The following is a 23,000-nucleotide window of genomic DNA, read 5'->3' on the forward strand; positions in this document are numbered from 1 at the left end:
TCTCTCGTAATTTGACGTTCTATAATGCTTCCCTTATATATTGCCAAGATGAACGGTGGAACCAAAGCAGTGTGATTCAAATTGTTTGAAGTTATGTGTGTAGTATCCCGTCGCTTAATTGGAGGTTGATGTTTATGCTGATTTACACATTTTGCTGAAGGTTTCGAACGAGCTAAGAACCAACCGTTCCATTCAGTAGAACATAAAATACATCTTTCAACCAACCCTTCAGATTTTACAAATCAAAGTACTTCCTTCTTCGACAAGGCAAGCATTTTTGCTTGGTTAGTAAGGAGTGAGTTTGCCCCCTTTACATGATATGACGACAGCCAAACACCAAACGATTGACTGAAACGAGGGAGGCATGATTGTTTTATTTGTCACTGTCGAAGATCTTATGCAAAAAGGAAGGAAAGAAAAAAGATTAAATTTGAACGTCCCATCGACGAAGATGTTAGTAAAGACAGAGTACAGTCTCGGAGTGGGGAAGGACGGGAAAGTAAAGCGGCAGTGTTGTTTCAAAGGAATCATCGCAGCATTCGCTTTTAACGATTTAGGAAATCACAGAAAAACTAAATCTGGGTAGCCATATGCTAATTTAAATCGCTGTTCTCCCCAATACAAGCCCAGTGTCTTACCGGTGCGACCAATCGCTCGGTAACATGCAACAGATTGTTCTGTACGTCCATTGTCATACGAACAAGATGTTGCAAAGAAATCTCGCGACGACGGACGCTGTGTAGCTGCTCTGTTGTGCTTATCTTGTCAATCAAGCCACAAGCAGAATTACCAGATATTTCGTGTACTCATTCTTTTCATTGTAAATACGTTAGAAGAAATCATTCATTCAGGTGAATTTAAAAAAGTTACAAACTGCAAGCTGTTACTGCTGGTCTCTTGCTGCACTGTAGAGCTATACTTTCAGTTCTCCTTGGTGTTCTTTTCATCATGTCATCACCTGGTAGCACAATCGACGCGTCTCGGGACCTGCTGAATGATATTCGTACTTAGCCATCGTATGAAGGTAAATGAATGGGCTTTTGCGCCACAACCTCTGTCGTCTAGTCGGGCATTCAGTCACGGCTGGCGACAAGACAGCCTAAAGATGAAGGAGCAGCCAGCACGGCCGTCTTACTTCTGTCAACAGACGTCGCTAGCAGTATCCGCACTACTTTGTGCCTCTTCGTCGCCCGCAATTAATCAGACAGAAGTATGGTCTCAGTTCGCACGGAAAGCCAGTGAAGGGGAAGCGTGATATTACTCCGCATCAACAACTAATAGCTCGGAGTCGTCGTATCTCTCCACATGGCTTCGTAAGTCACGCCTCGCGTCTCAGCATTTCAGTTCTTCAGCTCGAGTCTTCGTTCAGTCACCGAGTGGAAGTTATTCAGCAGTCTACATGTGAAGGTGCAGCAAACTGATCTCGCAGTACCAATCTCACATCTCTTGTAGTCCATTAGTGCTATACAGACAAAGCTGTTACAATGGCTGGATAAACGGAGCCAAAGACAAGAGGAAGGCAGCAGAGGAAATATGGTCTAGACTGTAGCAACACTTGACGGCACACAGGACAACAAGCAATGTTGCCGAACGTGCATTCTTGTTATCCAGTATTGGAGCTCGTATTTACGGTTTGGTGCATCAGTTGTTTACGCATAAAGACCCGTGAGCGTTAGGTTATATGGAAGTTAACGGCAAACTAACTGGATATTTTGAGAGTGAGATTCTCATGACGTGGCACTACGTAAGTTTTATAGGGCTTACAAGAAGTCAAGACAAACTTTCAATGAATGGGGAGCCATGTTTCAGGGTCTGAAATTGTTCAAATGGCTCTGAGCACTATGGGACTTAACTTCTGAAGTCATCAGTCCCCTAGAACCTAGAATTTAGAACTACTTAAACCTAACTAACCTAAGGACATCACACACGTCCATGCCGGAGGCAGGATTCGAACCTGGGACCGTACCGGTCGCGTGGTTACAGACTGTAGTGCCTAGAACCGCTCGTCCACTCCGGCCGGCTCAGGGTCTGACTTGGGGCTGTAAATTCAAGTGTGAAAATCAAGACTGTACTCTTTCGTACGCAGATAAGACAGTCGGGGACATGCTCATCGTTCAAGCACCAGATACTGGGTTGCGGAAGTACCTTATCCACTTAAATAACCCCACACTTGAAAAATGTTTATCAGTTATTCAGGCTTTCGAACAGATGAAGCAGACGGAATGAGGCTCTCAGTGAGCAAGAAGCGGAAGTTTTCAAAATGGAATTTTACAATACTGACAACTCTTCAGGTTACAGGAGTAGGCAGAACGGCAAATCACGCCCAATCAATGGAGGCAGGTGTCTGCTTACCCAGAGGTGGCAATTCAAAGGGCTTTGTAAAGTACACTGCTAATCAACACTCTAAGGAGAAATCGATTGTTCAGTGTTTTATTATTCATGATCGCTGGTCGTATTATTAGAAAAATATGAAGTCTTTACACTGTCGAAAATAAGTGCACAAGCAGAAGATGTCCAGAATAAGCAACTTTGGAATGTCAAGTACACTATTTGTGCGGATGACTCTGACCATACGGTGGGTGATCTCGAAAACAAGATTTCCAAAATTTTTTTTACTCAAGGTCTAAAGCGGTTTTTGTTGGAATGTAGGACTTAATGGAAAGAATGTGCAATTTCAAGTGGCTACAGATTTCGCCTAAAACTATCATCAGTAGTGCTATGTATGGAGTTCATTGGCTCTCCACAATTAAACAAATTTCAAGGCAAACTGACGAGTTATGGTGACCGGCAAATTCTGATCGAAGGTCAGTGTATGGTGACTGCTTAGTGTCAATACCAAATTGTGTGCCCACCGTTCCTGGGAATGCAGTCTCCAACGACTGCTAGTATCATGGGTTTTGATCTTTGTCAGCAATTGGGGTTAATGGTTCAGGGTTCTGCCAGGAATGAGATATGTGCACAATTACGTAACACAGACAAACAACTTTTGTGACTTTTATTTGATCGGCCGACGGCAACAGAATCCCGAAGTTGGCCTCACATAGACTTACCTGGGGCATTTCTGATGGATCATTGGTTTGTCCTGGTGGACGATCACATTAGCTTCCTTTACGTAGTCAGGACAGGTTGCACATGGACACCACAAATGGTTTCTGCTCTCTGTCTGTTCTACGCAGTGGAAGGTTTTCCAGCGTCTCTATTGACGGATAATCGCGGCCAGTTTACTGCTCAAGAATTTGAGACATTCTGTATAGCTCACTGGATTCAGTACCTTCGCACCGCGCCGTTTCATACGGAGTCGAATTGGATCTAGGAACGGTTTGTGCAGATGTTCAAAGCTCAGATGAAGAAAATTATGGCTTACTGCAATTTGGGAGACGTCTTGATGATATTTCTTTCTTCTTACAGAAATTCTCCCCATAAAGACGCATCTCCAGCAGAAATGCATCATGGCCGGCAGATGAGGGACCTTCTGTCCCTTACTGCACCTCATCAACAGGGAAGCACCACAGCTAGTGGGTTTTGAGGCAGAAGCAGTTAACGAAAAGATACCCTATTCAGAAATGTGTTACGAACAGATAAAGTGGTATCCTGGGACGATAGTCTGCCGACCAGACAACGCTATGTCAGCTATATTGACTGCAGAGGTGGATACTGCCACAAACACATGGACCATATCCATCCACGATTTGATGCTTATCTCATTCCAGGGCCTACAAACCAGTCACAGTTTCAGGTGAAAACAACACGTTTCCCTGGATGGGGCAGTTGCAGAACCGCAACAACCTACCATTACAGATACCCTGTCACCACCAATACTAACGGAGAAGGAATCTAATCAGGTAAAGTGCGGAAACCGGCATGGAGGTGGAATTCGTCCACCGACCCCAGTCCCGGAAGAAGAAGAGGCTTTGTCTATTTCCCTTGTGGGGGAGTGATGTTGTGATCTGTGCCACAACCCCTACAAAAAATGGTTCAAATGGCTCTGAGCACTATGGGACTTAACTTCTGAGGTCATCAGTCCTCTAGAACTTAGAACTACTTAAACCTAACTAACCTAAGGACATCACACACATTCATGCCCGAGGCAGGATTCGAACCTGCGACTGTAGCGGTCGTGCGGTTCCAAACTGTAGCGCCTAGAACCGCTCGGCCACTCCGGCCGGCCAACCCCTACAGTTCAGTTTGTCCTTCATTCGTGGGTGGCGAGCATATTAACTCAATATCAAGGTGATTTCGGGAGCCTTCAACAGAGGTCGCTAGCGGCGACAGCACTATTTTGCGCATCTGTATCGCATGCAACAACTCAGACAGGTGTATGGAATCACTTCATGTGAGAAGCCAATGAAGCAGAAGGGTAAAATCATTCAGCATCAAAAACCAGGACGAAGTTTACTAGTAGCACCGCACTCTGTAAACATGATTCTGACATTGGGAATCATTTAATACCTTCGTCTGCTACCCTGTTTCCTTCCCTTAAATGGGTTACAGTTTTCTCCTGTTTTTTAACATTGTTGAAACTGAGGCTGTACTCAATATCTGAGAACTTGCTTCGAATAAATGTGATGAATCTCGCACTAGGATTCTAAGTGAGGTGCTAATTCAAAAATCTCAATAACTTAATATTTTGCTGCTCCCTTCACATGTTTCAGCTACTTCTGTATCCAATGGCGTATAGCCTCCACGGACGTTCGCAGTTAAAATCGTCGATATGAGCTCGCTGAAGACTGAATACTTCGGACTTAACTTACAAATATTATATTTATCTCAGTCCACTAAATCTTTTATCTCGGGTGCTCACTGGACGTGTGTCATCGTACGACACGCACAGCCTGTTGCTGATGGCACAGCTGGTTGTCATTTTCAAATTTCGTGATGAGTATAGAGAGTGTCTAGGGCGGAGGTTCTTTTATTCTCTTGCAGCACCAGAGAAAGTGATTAAGTAATTCGGTAAGAGAGGATATCATTTCTTCCAACACAAAATGGCTGTTAGAAGAAGAGACGCGCATATCAGCTATGTCCAAGAGAAGTTACATAGAATGTCCAATGGAGGGTACAGGTGACAATATATTCTAACATCAGAGATGGCATTGCTTCCTGCGCTTCTTTTCCGTAGTTTCATAAGCTCAAGATATGATACGGTTACGTCGTCAAGTTCCCTCCCCCCCCCCCCCCTTCCAAAATGTATGTCTCGTCAACTGCATCAGCATCATTGGTCATTACTACAGTTCTGAAACTACCGTATGCTACGGTAGACTACCGCAAGTAAGGGTAGACTACGGTAGTTTTGCTGATAGCTTTGGTCAGTTACTGTCGTATCCACTTTACATGTCCGTTGGGTGTTTCGCATTTCTATTGGGTGGTCCGTCATAATGATTGCTTTCTTTACGTATGCAATCAGTGTCTTACAAGATTCCCCTAAAAATTGGAAGTGGCAAATCGTATAGAAAGTGAGCAGAAGTTACGCGATCAACAAATTTTTATCACACATAAAGTGCAATTTATATTCTGTAAGGATATGAAAAAAACAATAAAATAAAACAAAGAGAAGTTGTCGGCTCCCTGTTTCTCTCTTACACATTCATTTATGTCTCTTTCCCACCCAGTTCTGCCAATGCTACAGTTATCCTACTGTTTATGTTCTGTACCAAAATTACTGAAACATCCTTTTGGTATAGCCCAACTCTAGTCCTTACTATTGGAGGCATTCAGTCTTCAACATTCGTGATAGTAATAACAACAGACCTGAGAATTAACGGAGGCTGGAATCTCTCATTGCAAAGGCAAGTCTTGTGCTCAGAAAAGTAGGCTCGTTGCTGTGCTGAATTAATGGATACCATGGTATGTTCCCATCAGTGAGTATCTCAGCTTCTGCTTCCCAACTGTTTCGCTGCTTTCATAGTCTGTCAGTCACCCTAATTGTGAACTTGGTTACTCTTGACCACAGAATAGCGTAGGATGGAATAGTTAAATGCAGCACGTAGCTTTCACTCGTAGTAGCCCTATTAACGGTCGACTATCTACACATAATTCACTGTTCACTATATGACTCTAACAACTCTTCAGTTAATAAATTTAGACAAAAAAATGGTTCAAATGGCTCTGAGCACTATGGGACTTAACTTCTGACGTCATCAGTCCCCTATAACTTAGAACTACTTAAACCTAACTAACCTAAGGACATCACACACATCCATGCCCGAGGTAGGAATCGAACCTGCGACCGTAGCGGTCGCGCGGTTCCAGATTGTAGCGCCTAGAGCCGCTCGGCCTCACCGGCCGGCAAATTTAGACAAATACTGTAAATTCTGTCGAGTAAAGCGTTTCAAATTCCCCTCCAGATAATAGGATTTTGGCGTCTCGTGGTCTCCTTAAATTATTTGTGGCAACATTCTTCCACATCCTTGTTCAATCAGAACTTGACTGAAATTTCCAATAACCTCTAAGACGATGGATCGTTAAACTCAAGCCTAACTTCCTTTGTATTAGAAACTGTTTCACAACAAAAGCGGAGGTGGTGTGTGATATTGGGTACTATGTCAACCCTAGTCGAAATTGTACACAGAAATGACATGAGTGTCCATCAGCAACTGAGCTATTGGGTTATAGTTAAACACAAAGAAAACATGAGAGCATATTTTCAGAGCAGGATTTCGGACAGGTCAGAGAGCAATGAAAAGTTCAACATCAAGATGTACAGAAGAGTGTAAAACATGTAATTAGAATAGATTTTAAAACGAAGATCAACATTTAAAATAAAGTAATGAGCTGGGTAATTTTTTGACAAAGATCAGTAGTGAATGTGGCTATTTCTAGTTGCCATACGCACTTGGAAGCAACGTTTCATGTTCTCTATGACGTGATTAAAAAGCTGTGTTGGTAGTCAATCATGTTCATGAGAAAAAATCATGCAGTAGTCTGGAAGACACACTGACGAACGGAAATTCGCCTCAGTGACGTCTCCCAGACATGCGCAACAGGATTATTATGCAGAGACCATGCTGGTCAGTCCTTGCAGTGGAAAAATTCATTCACCAAATCAGCTCGATGCGATGAAGATGAAGCTTGGACGTCTGAAAAATCGCACATTTGTTCGAAGTAGGAAACAAGGGACCCATGATGAACTGCGGGTGCAATGCTACCACATTTTACAGGACTACAAGGTACACAATCTCACGCTGCACAGTGGCACGTCCACTGGGTGGGAGAGGCCTCTTTGTCCGACGATGGGTATGTTGCCCTCCGTTGACACTCGCACATCAGCAGCACTGTTTGTGAAGGTGCCAGGAACATAGGGACTGGACCAACGAGGAGTGAAGTCGTCTGCTCTTCTCGGATGAGAGCGTATTTAGTCTGATTAGTGATTCCGGATGTACCCTCATATGGAGAGAGGTGAAAACACTTATGCACTTAGGAAAATTACCGGAAATTGTCGTATTGGTGGTCCAGGTATTATGGTGTGGAGAGACAACATTTTCTGATCGTACTGATAGCCAGGTCAACGTTATTGTGACACTATACTCCTTCCCCATGTGCGTCTTTTCAGTGATGCATTCGGTCTTGACTTCGTTTTTATGGATGGCAATGCTCAAACGCATCGAACTGCGTAGGTGCAGAAGCTCTTGGAACGAACTCCTTGCCAACTTTTTGACCAGCGTGGGAGTACATTGTAGAGCATGCATAGCAGTTTGCAGTAATCACACATCTTATTAAGAACCATGTCACACCTTTTACAATGTTCAGGCGACCATCATAAAAGGAGGTGAATTTAGTGTAATTATTTTTCTTTGAATAAAAGTGTCATTTCTGTTCGTCTTATTGCATATTGCTTTCAAATTATCTTCTGTATTATACTGTAACAGGTCTTTCCACGTATGGTCCAAGTTTCATGGAGCTATGGTACTTGGCAGTGACACATCATGCGAAAGTTACTTTCGTCCTGAAGTTTTAAACACCAGCGTATATCTCGCGAGTTGCAGAGCTATAGAAACATCACTAGAAGTGTAATGAGATGTTAGGTTTAGGGCTGTGACTTACCTTCTCGTCACAGAATCAGAGCAATGCAGAATGAATTACTTTAATGAATAAGGGAAAAAAGGAATAGGCATTTATCAACACGAAAGTTAATTTGAGCGACACAGTACTTTCATGATATTTTTCACTTAATGGCAGTATGGCCACGCCCACCTCTTATTTATAAACTAGTTTGCCATTCCCGATATAGTAAACCTACAGTTTTCCGTGGAGTCTGAACCACGGTATAACTCATACCAGAGGTGATAGTAGCAATGACTGACACGTAACAAAAATCTAGGATTGACCGGTAATCTAATCTAGAATCTTTATCTACTCAGATACCAAACTACACTTCGCAAAGCAATGCAATCTGCCAGAAGATTTCTTTCCAAACTTTTCAGGTCTGGGTTAATAGGAAGTATTTCGTTGTGTCACGTAAATCTTGCAAATTCGTAAAAGTGTATCTGCAAACTGTCAAGTGAGTGTCTCAAATGCTGTTAGAAAACGCTGTGGTGTACTGCATGCTGTTTTTAAAAAATTATTCAGAACATATTTCATTTTAACTACTAACTAAGAGACATCATTATATTTATAATTTTATAACACGCACTAAAAAGTAGCAGAGGGTCACGAACGCTGGCCGTAGATATGAGAGTGTGGGCAAGCACCATCCAAGAATCGTAAAGAGGATGGCTCAGAATTTTCATTAGTTTGCAGTGGGTTTTCGGCGATGACAATTTATGAAGTGGGAAAAGTAACCAACAATTCGCATTCGATTCTGTAGGTGAAGCTGTGAAAAGAAAGGTGTGAAGTAGTCTGCAGAACGTCTAACATCATATCATTCTAAGAGACATGGCGGGAAAACGGTGTGACCTTCTTCACGAAAAATTGTTGTACGCGAAAATTTGTGAAACATTTTACATTTTATCTAATGTGCTTTTATCAGGTTATGTTTTTGCGTAAATGATGACTACATATAAACAAGCCCACAGTAGCGACATCTAGGGAGAGTGTTGGCAAACAGGCTTCTGGATGCTACTGTACCTCAGTAGCTAGTTGTCAATAATCACTATGTGGACGATGTGGCCTATTCTACACCATATTTTAAATCTATGTGACGATGCTATGCTGATTATATTTATATGTTTTGAAGATGCCATTATGGCCGTATCACTTTAGGACATGGTGTAAAAAAGGTACGTTACACCATTTTTTATCTGTTCATTTTCCTGGAGTATGACAGTAAATTGTGGTACATACTGCTGTTTTATGTTAAAAGACACACTGCTCACTAGAAGGTCTGCTCACTAAAAGGTCTGAAGATGGGCATTACAGACTGAAACCGGTCATCGTCTAAAGAATTCATTTGTGATCAGAGACTGGAATAAAAAAGCATTTTACAATATTGGATCACGCGATTATGTCGCAGTTGGTGAAACATATAATTTTCTCCTCCCTTTTTTATCCATGTGTAAAATCTTTTGCAGAAAAAGCAGTTGGGAGATATCAGGCAGGATTTAGGTCTGGGAAGTCAACTGTTGATTAAATATCCACCTTGAGTCAAATATTAAAAAAAACAAGGGAATACAATATAGAAACACATCAGATATTCGCTGATTTTAAAACTACGTATGACACCATAAAAAAGAATAAGTTTATTGAAGCCATGAATGAATTGGGCCCACGACAACATTTAACACGCCTCATAAGTTTGACTATGGAAAAAGTAGTATGTAAAGCACGGATACAAGGAAAGTTAACACCAAATTTTGAAATTGGCTATAGACTGAGGCAAGGGGATGCGCTGTCATGTATCTTTCTAAAATAGCACCAGAGAGGGTAATAAGGACAGCTCAAATAAGCACAACAGGCACAATATACGATAGAATGGTGTAGCCTCTGACCTATGCAGACCATGCGGATTTTATAGCAAGAATAGAACTAGCCGCTAAAGAGACATAGAGGACACTGATGGTAGCAGCAGAAGAAATGGGACAGGAAGTGAACATCAACAAAAGCAAATACATGCGAATAATACGACCAGATTAAAATACAATATTAGAAATTGACCAGGCGCAAATAGAATTTGGTAATGAATTTGTCTATCTAGGAACTCTGGTAACATCACAGAATGATATTAGTATGGAAATAAAGCGGCGCAACCACCTAGCTAATAAATGCTATTATGGGCTGGCCCCACATCTTAAGTCCAGAAATTTGTCCAGAAGGACAAAGTGTCTGCTGTATAAAACTTTAATAAGTCCAGTATTAACACATGACTCAGAAACCTTGACACTGACACAACAATGAGAAGAGGTAATAGGACGTTTTGAACGAGATGTGTTACGCAAAATCAATGGGGCAACTAATGAAGATGTAGCGTGGCGCTTACGTTATAATTTTGGACTTTAGGGATTATATAAGGAACTTGAAATTACAAAGTTCATGAAAGTAAACCGCCTGAAATAAGTCGACCATATTTTCCTCACGGAACATGAGAACCCTACAAAAACAGCACTGTTCCAAAACCCAGTAGGACGAAGAAGCACGCGGAAGACCAAGACTTCGATACCTGTATGACATACAAGAAGATTTTTTAAAAATGGACAGGGACGAATGAAATGATGTCCTAGAGCTGGCCAAGCACCATCAAGGGCTGTAGAGCCAGGAAGAAGAAGAAGAAGAATTTTCACTGAAAAAGCACAAAACAAAGAAATTACCATTTAATGTCGGAAAAAATATAAATATCGTTTCTGGTATTCTCTTATCCTGATATTAATCAGATTCATCGTCAAGCGACGACCAGAATATCTCGATGACCTGTGTGTCATTCATGTACCTGATGTTTCTCTGTATATACACTAGTTTTTCAGTTGTACTTGGAGAGTGTTTCGTAATGGAGTGTGACTTCTTCCATCAGCTCACCAATAGTTGTACCGAAAGTACCCTTCGCCACACTTGCGGAGTATGACTTAGATGCAGATATTGCCACTACACATGACGGCAAGTAACGTTCTCTAGTAGCCACCAAACCCAAACCCTTTCATTGAATTAGCAGAGAGAATAGTGTGACTCATCACTCCAAATCCGTTATTTCCTGTGGCTTAGGATGAGCTGCTCGACCATTGTTCCCCATTCTCTTTAACGCCCCACGCACAGTCACTGTGCCAGCTGCACAGCTGGTAGCACTTTGGAACTAACGAGTGATTCCTTTGGTGATTTCATGTGATGTTTTATGTACACCCTCAGCAATGCACGGCGGTCTCTGTCTGTCAGTACGTTAATAGCAGGTTCTGCGGTCTTCGATATAGCTTGTTGTATCAGGTGTTGTGAACTGAGTGTTTCCCGGCTTGCAACAGGCCCGGTGTAGACAGGTGACTGGCTGGTGCTTTCGCACTTTAGGTCTTGTGGGCGAGTTAACTCGTCACGCTCCGCCGCTCTCCGGGTGCTGAACACGTCTTTAAACGCGGCCTATGACGGCCGCCATGACGTGTTTACCCGTTCATTTCTACACTGTCACTGCTGCGGGTGAGTTAGTTGCATATCTCGGTGAATAAGTCGGTGAATAAAAATGTTTCCGGTATTTAGTACCCAACATACGTGCTTCTTTGCATGCTACCATTTGCAAAAAGCCTCGTTCGATATTTTCAACCCATTTATAAAATATGACGATTTTTATGACGGCACGACGCCCAACACGGAGGGACCGTTATGGGCACGCCTACAACGTGACTTAGACCAAATTTCTAGTGGTATGATGAATCGCAGCTGGCTCTAAAAATAGAAAAATAGAAGTTAATGCAGGTGAGTACGAAGAACAAACCTATATGTTCGAACACAGCATTAGCAGTGTGCTGCATGACACAGTCAAGTCGATTAAATATCAAGGAGTAACATTGCAAAGGGATATGAAATGGAATGAGCATGTAAGGATTGAAGCAGGTAAGACGAGACGGCTTCGGTAAATTGAGAGAATTTTAGGAAACTGTGGATCATCTGTAGAGGAGACCGCGTATAGGACACTAGTGCGACCCATTTTTGAATACTGTTCGAGTGTTTGGGGTCTGCGCTAGGTGGTATGAAAGGGAGACAGCGGAGCAATTCAGAGATGGGTTGCTTAATTTGTTACAGGTAGGTTCGAACAACACGAAAGTATTATGGGGATACTTCGGGAATTCAATTGGGAATCACTGGAGGGAAGGCGACGTTCTTTTTGAGGAGCAATGTTAAGAAAATTTAGGAAACGGCATTTGAGGCTGACTGCAGAACGACTCTACTTGAGTCAAAGCTCATTTCGCATAAGGAGCATGAAATTAAGATCAGAGAGATTAGGTACGAAGGTATATACACAGTTGTTTTTCCCTGTCTCTATTTGCGAGTGGAACAGGAAAGGAAATGACTAGTAGTGGTACAGGGTACCCTCTGCTATGCAGCCTGCAGTGGCTTGTGTAGTATATTTGTAGATGTGGATGTAGGAGTATCTCTGCAATCTCTTCAAAATTTAGTAGGACCGTTTACTTAATTTGATGCACCACAGTAACAATGACAAATAATAGAAAGAATTTCAGTCCTTCATTGAGCGAAGGTATCAGGCTGTATAAAGTGCAAAAATCAAAGTTTTTCGCCGAATAGTTTTCTCGAAATCGGATAAAGACTAATTCATAGCTGGCGGGCGCCGTCTCAGAGCAGAGATAACACATCATTTGGCCAGCAGTACAGCAACAAAGCCGCGCGCACCACCGAACGCAGAGAGCACGTCTGTAGCAGCGGGAGGGTTATTGCTTACCTGAGTGGCAGCCAGGGCGCGTGCTCGGGCAGGTAGGCGGAGGGTGGAGGCTGGGGCTGCGGGCGCGCGCCGTACCGGCCGGCGGGGAAGCGCACGTAGCGGCGTAGGCGGCGCTCGGCGCTCACGTTGGGAGCGGACAGCTGGGCGGGCCACGCCGGGGCTCGCAGCGGGGCCGCCGCCTGCGCCGCAGACAGCGCCACCAGCAGCGCCGCGACGCACGCCGCTGCGCTGGCCCCGCGGCTCCTGTGGGCAACAAACACTCCACTCACTGACCAAAGCGACAGCCCGTAGTCGGGCATGGCGGTTTAGCTGCAGAATGTCCTCACTCGTAGGTTCATTCGATGAATGGAAACCAAAATCTTTCCACGTGCCAAATCTGACATTTGTCAGGAGAATGAGAAAACACTGTGTCTCTGTTTGTGCATAACTGATTTGGATCCAAAAAACTAAGAAGATAATCTGATCCTACAGAAGTTTGCTTCTTAATGGATCGCCACAAAAAATGATACAAATCAGAAAATAAATACTTTATTAAAACATTCTAATTACGATACCGTGAAACTGACTGGTTCTAAGTGCCAATAAGAAAAATTATTCAAACTTATTCTTCCAGAGAAGAAAACAGGAACCACGCACTGTTACATATGCTATTTATTTACACAAATAGGGACATTATCGGTTTCAAACCGAGAGGATCATCTTCAGACGGCTGTTCATGTACATACTGCATCTGTGGTTGATTAAATTAGTTCTTGAATTTTTTTCCTAAGCAACTAACGTAAATAGCAACAACCTCAAACATATTATAAAACTGGAGGTACATATGTATATATGTATGTTCCACAGCTCCTAAAACAATGTACCGAATTAAATCAAACTTCGTGCTATTATCGTTTACTGTCTGGAAATAATTGGTGTAGACTATGAAACACCTACCTATAAAAGGCGTCGGGGTGGGGATGAAAAAGCAGTGTAACCCACGACGTGCGAATACCCATACTTAAGTCATCCATTATTTGAGAATGATAGGGCTTGGAGATTTGCAACAAACTTTACACGTAATTTTAAACCTTTACGAAACTTTTTCGTGCTGACGACCCCCACTAAATGATGAAAGAAAAAAAGGTTATCGTTTAATATATCTTAGCTGTTTGAGTAGTAAAACCGCCGAATGAAGCACGACGTTTCAATTTATTACTTATTTACTACAAACTATACTAACGACAAATTCTGCAGACAGCATTCGCATATACCACTGATAGATAAGAAATATTGTATGTTTGTACGAAGCATGGTTCAGAAGATACGATGTCATATACAGTGAAATGCGTGAAAAACTGACACATCATGCAAGACGTTTCAATTTATTACTTCGATGATTCAAAGGCTATTCACAACACTTTTCACAGACACCATTCACATCTGCTCCAGTATATGCTTACAGAAGCACATCTTTGTACGACGCATTGTTAATGAGAGATGACGTCATAAACATTGAGTTGCGTGAAGATCAAACCGCAGGGCGAAATTCGCTAGACATACACGTGAAACATGCGTATAAATACGTGTGATATATGTTAACTATGTGTGACACATATTTGATATGTGCATACACGAACAGCGTCACGGGTAAAAGCTTATACTCATCCTCTGGAACGATTTCAAGCAAATTTGATACACATATTAGTTACAGTCTGGAAACAAATGGTTCAAATGGCTCTGAGCACTATGGGACACAACTGCTGAGGCCGTAAGTCCCCTAGAACTTAAAACTACTTAAACCTAACTAACCTAAGGACATCACACACATCCATGCCCGAGGCAGGATTCAAACCTGCGACCATAGCGGTCGCGCGGTTCCAGACTGTAGCGTCTAGAACCGCTCGGCTACTCTGGCCGGCTGTTGAGGGAAATGCACAGAAAGAGTGGAGAGGAGGAGACGGACAGAGAAAGGAAAGAAGAGAAGACGGACGGAGACAGGGGTACAAAGAGATAGGCAAAGAGAAGGGGGGGGGGAGGAGTTGGACTAATAGAAGACTGAAGTAAATACTACCCGGGAAATGCCGGGTAGCCGGCCAGTGTGGCCGAGAAATTCTAGGCGCTTCAGTCTGGAGCCGCGCGACCGCTACGGTCGCAGGTCCGTATCCTGTCTCGGGCATGGATGTGTGTGATGTCCTTCGGTTAGTTAAGTTTAAGTAGTTCTGAGTTCTAGGGGACTGATGACCTCAGATGTTAAGCCCCATAGTGCTCAGAGCCATTTGAACCATTTTTTTGAATGCCAGGTACTCAGCTAGCGTAATATACCGTGAACAGCCATCTGAAGATCAACCGGTAACGACCTTATTTCTGTAAGTATACTGTAGCTGGTTGTGGTTTTCTTCTTTACAAGAATGAACTTGTAGTTTGTACAGATCCACAACCTCAAAGATTTTAGTTTTCGGCAGAAACGAGAAAGAAAGATTTTTGGTCCAATCCAAGTATCTCTAATACTGAGGTGTTGCGTCTTATTCATGATAATACAAGCACAGATGTACGGCAACATGTTTTTAACTAATGAAACTGTAATCAACAAAAACCATTTCTCCTATCTTTTAAATTTTGGTACTCTAGAGGGAAGCACAGCTTGGCACAAAGATCATGCCCCATCTACTAACTCATGTTTCTGAGACTTTCTCCATGGTTCGGTACCAGAATCCAGTCTAGGAACATGAAACAGAGTACGCAGAACACAACAGAACTGAAAAATAGCATTTAGAACGTTTTCCATTTCCACTCTTTCTTTGTTGTGCACATAACGCTGTTTGGTCGTGGTAGGGAAGAAATTGGCTTTAATTATCAGAACGAGGCCTACCACGATAGAGTTGACTTTCTTTTTTTTTTAAAAAAAAAGTTTGTGAAATCCTGTGGGACTCAACTGCTAAGGTCATCAGTCCCTAAGCTTACACACTACTTAACCTAAATTATCCTAAGGACAAACACACACATCCATGCCCGAGGGAGGAATCGAACCTCGGCCGGGACCAGCCGACAGTTCTTTTCCACCCAGACTTACCCAAGTTCCCGGGAACCAAACACCAGTCGTATACTTGGTATGTGACTCATTTCATGCCCTACTCGATAACCACAGTCACTCTAGACGTATAGGACTTTCAGTCTTATCTGCAACAGTAACACTGGATCACGTGACTGATGTGATACGCTGAGCGGTTACAAAAGTTTTTAATCATCTCTCTTGGTTTGAACTGACGAGAAATACAAGTTGGAATTCAACGACGGCCGACAACGCTGTTTGAGTGTTAATATTCTTTATTGGAACAGAAAGAATATCCTAATCTCGAAGATTCCATTTAAACATAAAGAAATATAATTTCAAGAATTAAAGTAAAAAAGAACAGAGTAAAGAAATACAACGTTAAAGAATATAGCGTGGGAAGCTAGTCACGTAAGGCACTTTTGGAGAGAGACAGATGATGGGAGGCCCGAAGAATAAAAGAAAAAGATATTTGGATGCAGATTAGAGAACCTTTGTTCAATTCCCAAATGCGTTCTTAAGGGTTTTTTTATTTTTTGAAATAAGAAAAGAAGCAGTAAAGCACGTGAATGTAAACCGAGAGGTCGCGGGGTGCTATCCCTGTTGTTATAAGGAAATTTTCAGTTACCCATTATTTATCCTTCACTTCGCAGAAGTGAGAGGAGTCATCAGGAGCAACACGTGGTTCGCATTCCACGTCAAACTATAGGTCGCCTTTGCTCGGTTTGATAACTGGGATCGACTAGGGATACACAAGTCGCCGCAGTAGCGTGCAGTTGAAAGACTTGCACCCAGCCATTGATGGTACACACAGTTATTTTTACTGTTACCCCAAGGAGAGATGACGCTAATACTGCCTCTGATCTCGATAACGGACCCAATTGAGCGAGGTACAGTCTTCATAATTTTCTTCAGCTATGCCAATGAAGCTGAAACCACTCACTGGCGATTACATTCTTACTCTGGTAAATTGTGGAGATGTTGATTGCTACGTTTCACTTGCTGTACTAAATGGTTCCAGTTATTTTCTATGGGTTTAAAATCGGACGAATTAGCGGACCAGTCAACGTGCGAATTGTGTCTTAGCGTACGTTAAACAATGAACGTGTGTGTGCAGCCCTATGAAGATGGATATAGTCATCTTGGAAGACGTGTGTACACAGAAAACTCATCATGTTAATTCAGAAGAAAGCGAAAAATTTCATCTATGAGAATGCTGAAATAAACATCTCGGTTCATGTTCATATTAACCAGAATGAGTGAGTCCAAATGTTCAAATGTGTATGAAATCTTATGGGACTTAACTGCTAAGGTCATCAGTCCCTAAGCCTACACAATACTTAACCTAAATTATCCTAAGGACAAACACACACACCCATGCCCGAGGGAGGACTCGAACCTCCGCCGTGACCAGCCGCACAGTCCATGACTGTGGTAATTCCCGTCGAATTTTTAACCGACTGTCATTGACAAGGCGTGACACTCGTCGCCGGTCCGTGTTGGTTAGGAATTGAGTTGCGCCCTACCAAAACTATGATTTGGTAGTTTCCGTACACTACATAAATGACGTAGTAAATGGTAGGTTTACTGCAGTATCAGTAGTACTGGCAGGGAAAGAAACGTAAACGAATGTGTGAAAGAGAAACTCTGAGACGACGACTTCTCTCTCTGCTTTTTTACCCGTTTTGCACGTAAGTACAACCGCACATCTTTCATTGTTAGTCCATTGTGTATTTTATATCCTTAGAAATACGAATTACATTTTATAAGTAATAAAGGTTAGTTGCATTTTTATGTGACTAAAGCAATTACTTTCCGTGAAAATACATTTTACATGTACAAACATAAAAAACTTTATAGTTATTGTTATTTTGTACTCAACGGAACGTTCTTCATCATGATCAAAGGCAAGAATTTCCTGTTATTACCGACCAGTGCGAAAGTTGGTTTATATAAAGTCGACAAAGTATTGGAGAGATGTTTGCTACGCTTTTATTTAGGTTTTTTTAAAAATTTTATATCTTTTTTTACAAAATTGCATTTTCTAGCGTTACATGAAAATTAATAATTTTGGATTGCCTTTATATATATATACTTTTTTTGCTGCAACATACCTCTCTTTCACGCTAAAAATCAACAATTTTCGAAAAAACATGAATTAAACATTGTCAGTTTTAGTTTTGCTATATATACTGTTTATTTTTAAGTAACAAAATGGTTCAAATGGCTCTGAGCACTAAGGGACTCAACTGCTGTGGTCATTAGTCCCCTAGAACTTAGAACTACTTAAACCTAACTAACCTAAGGACATCACACACATCCATGCCCGAGGCAGGTTTCGAACCTGCGACCGTAGCAGTCGCACGGTTCCCGACTGCGCGCCTAGAACCGCGAGACCACCGCGGCCGGCTTTTAAGTAACAGACAAGTGGATAACTATGTAGAGAAAAATGTCCCGTAGGTTACGCGGCCGATCATATATTCTCACTCAGTTTCTAGATGGATCACTGATTCCGATTTCTAAGAGAATATTGTAACATATTGGTCACATACGCAAACAAAGCGATGGAAATGAGATAACGCCCGACAGGTATGGAACACACCCTGTGTACAAGTAACACTGGTAGGATCTTAACTGACCAAGTCTACTGGGGAAAACTACCAAACTCTACGATAGTCTTCGATAGCCTACGGTAGTTTTGCAACTCTAGTAAGGAACACTTTACGACCACTGTTCATACACCTTGCTACAAGGCTACGAGTTGTACACCTGTTCTTCTAGATACGTTTGGCTCAAAATGGCTCTGAGCGCTATGGGACTTAACAGCTGAGGTCATGAGTCCCCTAGAACTCCTTAAACCTAACTAACCTAAGGACATCACACACATCCATGCCCGAGGCAGGATTCGAACCTCCGACCGTAGCGGTCGCTCGGTTCCAGACTGAAGAGCCTAGAACCGCTCGGCCACCTCGGCCGGCCAGATACGTTTGACACTCCTTGTTGATATACCAACAAAACTGGCAGCTTCATTCACTATGCGGTAACGGGCAGGACCAAACACTAGGTCCCATTAGTCCAACATTTTTAGGGCGTGCATCGGGAATATTTTAAATTCATGTTCCGATGTTTCGGCAGACACGCTTTCAGCCATTCACACTGTGGAATAAACGCACATGTGTCAGAGATTACACTGTTAATAACAAGAGCGTCAGTCATAGATTAAACTCGATGGGTTTAAGAGTAAAGCAAAGCAAGCGAAGACTCAGTGACTCTACAGTGCTTACGAAGTGTATTGTTGTTGATGTTGGATGGCATGAAGACTTATTTGACGAGCAGGAAAACCTCGTCTCGGTTGAGCAGGTTCCATGATCACTGAATCCCAGTAGGATGCACGACCGAAACATGATGGAATATTCGATCCGATGGGAAAACTTCAAGAAACACTATACCTTCACTTAGACACAACTCTACATCGAACCATCTTACTGCATTGGTTCCATTCAGTCGACTAGCACAGCCACACCGCTTCACTGACATCATTTAAGTCAACGGTGGAGGGTCATATCACCACTTGGTAACAGATCCACGCCAACTACAGTGCTCTAAATCGAACGTTGAGCTCTTTTAAGGATGTGTGTAATATTTTTACCAGTGTGTTTTCATCCTAGGAAGTGTGTTCTACTGGAACAGCCTCGTGTATAGCTCGTCCAGCAAGCCTTAGACAGTGATCATTGAAGGCGCTTTTGATTGTAGACACAGAAATGGCGACCAAGAATATGCCACGATCCGTCCTGACTTGGGCTTATTTGGTTCACGGTATATGATGTCACCAGTGTTTTCCGTATGAGTTTTTCCTTTCTTCCGCGAAAGGTTATAAGTGGTCGCTAGGTGACTGTGTGATACAATTACTTAGATAATGTGGACAGAGATGATATTCGTTTAGCGCACGGATGAAGTTTCTCTGTAATTTTTTTTTGTTAAAATGCCTGCAAGATGGACTGTTATACCTAGATTAACTGACTAAGATGTTCTGCCCCTTGTAATGTTCTATGAAAACAGTGTATATGAATTTATTCATTTTCTGTCGATGTGACTGTGACCACTTGTCAAAAGTCTAAATAAGCACCTTCTGCAGCGCGGTCCGCTGCGAGGCGTGCGGGAAGGGTGTCAGAGAGGTTCTGGAGGGTACTGACAGGGATATGGAGCCATACCGACCCCAGGATCATGGCCACCTGCACTACGTTTCTCGTCTGAGGTTCCATCGCGTGAAGAGCTCGATCGAGGTGCCCCCACAGATTGTGGACTGGGTTTAAATCCAGAAGTTTGGTGGCCAAGAGAGTACGGTAAACTCATCCAGGTGCTCTTCGAGCCACGTACGTACACTGCGAGCTGTGTGACACACAGTATTGTCCTACTCGTAAATGCCACCGAACCGAGGAAAAACGAACTGCATGTAAGTGTGGACGTGGTCCCCAAGAATACATTAATATTGTCGCAGAGGAAGCTGAGTAGCACAGTCCTGTAGTGTAGTGGTTATGATACCAGGCTGTTCGCCGGCACGATAGCTCAGCGTGTTCGGTCAGAGAGCTGGTTGGCCTCTGTAATACTGTAATAAAAAAACTGAGTGAAAGGATCAACAACGAACTTGAACGGATGTCATGTGACGTCCGCAACGACCAAACAAAAACAAAACAAAAATATTCTATGGAGGATCGTGAGTTCAAAACTCACCTGAACTGTAACATTTTAATTTCTATATTCGGTTTGAGTACATTCTAGAAGTATCCAGAAATGTCAAAAATCATTGTACTGGAATGTCCTGTAACTGTACATATACTATATGTGTTCTGGCCGGAGGCAGTTCGCTCGGCGCTCTTGTATGTGGAAGTGCTGAATAAGCCTTCGTTAAGTGAAATTAATGTTCGTCATTCATCTAATTGCACCTTCTTCTACGTGACAATATTACTGTTGATCCATAGTGTCTTCCAGAATGACGAGATCACCCAGGTAATGCCACGAAATCATTCCCCAGAATATGACTCTCCCTCCTCCGGCCTGGACAGTTCAGACGGTCTTCACAGGGTGTTTGCTTTCACACTTTCCACGTCGAAGGAGCAAAAAAGGTGATCCATCTGAAAAGGTCACAAATTTAAGCTTCGTCGCCGACGAGCAGTTGTCAGAATGGGTGCATGAACCAGGTGCCTCGTGCGGAGGCCCATATACAGAAACATTCGCTGTGTGGGATTTCAGTAGTCACTGATGGTAGCCCCCTGTTTCATCTGGGTGGTTAGCTGCTCAACAGTTGCACGTATATTCGTCCGTAGACATCTCTTAAGCCAGCCCATTTACCATGCGCAGTATACTTTAACAACAGTGGCTCGCGGATAGTCCACAAACTTAGCCGTTTCGGTAACGCTTCCACCCTTGGCCCGAAGGCCAATGACTACGGCCTTCTGGGCGTCATATAAATCCCTCCGTTCCCGCATTACTAGTGCTGCCTGTGAATTATTAATACAAATAGACGCCGAACATAGGCGGTGGTAACGTTAATGCGAATGGACCGTGTAGTTTCATCAGACTGAATGCAAAGTAAAAATATTTTTTTTCAAAGAATTTATGTCATTCTACCTGAAGATAGGCTCAATTAGTGAATCTCATTTAATACGAGACAACTGGTTTGCTTTGAATTTCATGAAGGAATAATAGGGGTTACGATTATACGAAGAAATTTTAATGGTGAAAAATTTCTACGCGAGGTCATCAGAAAAATTAATGAAACAAACCACGGCTTGAAAATTAGTTTCCCACTTACGTTAATATAGTTAGAGTAACAACAAAAAACAGAAAAATGTACGTGAGGACATACTTACTGTACATTACAAAAAAAAGTCGGACCAGTGCAAGTAAGATTTGCGCTCTCAGGTGTCCGTACAAACTTAATTATATATGTAGATATTTCATCCACAGGTTTTGATGAGTGGGTTTGCAAATATCGAAATATGTGACATAAATGGCGGTATTTTTTGATTGCATTGACATAGAAGTTTAATATTTTATACCACCAACCAGCCGTAGACGTTAGTATTTGACATAAATGTCAACTGTATACCGATATTCTTTCCTGAGAAGAAGGAGTCTTAACACGCGGACAGATAGACGGACAACAAAGTGATCCTATAGGGGTTTCGTTTTACCGATTGAAGTACAGAATCCTAATAGTCACGAAGAGAGGTAATACATTAGCGCAAGACTTGACCTCTCACCTAGCTTTGTGCACTGTGACCTTTTTCACGCTTTATCAACTCAAAAAACTTGTAATTTCTGGCCGTTTTAATACATCTGCAGGTAAATGAAAACTGTCAGTTCTGTTAGCACAGTATTCTAGAACCACTAAATTTTTCCCAGTGACTTGCCACACAGTTTCGTAATACTGTACTTGCAGTATGAGCAGGATGTAACATTCTCAGACCATTGAGTGGGGTATAAAAGTCGCAATCCAAGCATTAAGGGAGGGCAACTCAGGTACATTAAGTTACAAAATATTGTTGGTACCAGCTGAAGTAAAAGCACGTAATATATCAAATGTGTGCACATTACTAATCTACGTTTTTTACGTACCTATGGTCCTCATGTTTCAGCTATACACCCACCCTTCAACGCTGTACCATACAGCTAATCAATAGCGAACTGTAATTGAGGTATTCAGTACTAAGCTCTGCGGGAATGCAGATTGGCTCGCCCTTCTCACCACTTGACTTCGCCCTAAATCCCTTCGCTGTTACCGGTAACGAGTCATCAGACTGCTTACACAACATCGTGCTACGCGAAGAGGCGAAGTGGCTTCTGCTTACGGAGACGCGTGGATGGCGCGTGGGACGATCTTCACTCACTGGAGCTCTATGAGTATTTATTATCTGAGCGTGCTACTGCCAACTTTGATACGAAGGTAAGTGATTCAACGTTTCAACTTGGTGATTTACCGGAATCTGTGCTGCATCGAGCCACTAAGAGGACAGAACTTCTACAATCACAGTGAAGGTAACAACCGGCCGCGGTGGTCTCGCGGTTCTAGGCGCGCAGTCCGGAACCGTGCGACTGCTACGGTCGCAGGTTCGAATCCTGCCTCGGGCATGGATGTGTGTGATGTCCTTAGGTTAGTTAGGTTTA

The 23,000-nt window shown here is 42.6% G+C and overlaps 1 protein-coding gene across 4 annotated transcripts in view; it reads right to left on the bottom strand.

Moving 5' to 3' along the window:
* LOC126299050 (serine proteinase stubble) overlaps window positions 1-23,000 on the bottom strand; it is a 419,426-nt gene that overhangs the window by 257,233 nt on the left and 139,193 nt on the right. For all 4 annotated transcript variants that reach the window (XM_049990706.1, XM_049990705.1, XM_049990707.1 and 1 more), the window contains one exon: window positions 12,803-13,045. In XM_049990706.1, the coding sequence (XP_049846663.1) occupies window positions 12,803-13,045 (243 nt within the window). The remainder of the gene's footprint in view (window positions 1-12,802; window positions 13,046-23,000) is intronic.

The sequence above is a fragment of the Schistocerca gregaria genome, chromosome X (genome assembly GCF_023897955.1).
Source record: "Schistocerca gregaria isolate iqSchGreg1 chromosome X, iqSchGreg1.2, whole genome shotgun sequence".
Lineage (NCBI taxonomy): Eukaryota > Metazoa > Arthropoda > Insecta > Orthoptera > Acrididae > Schistocerca > Schistocerca gregaria.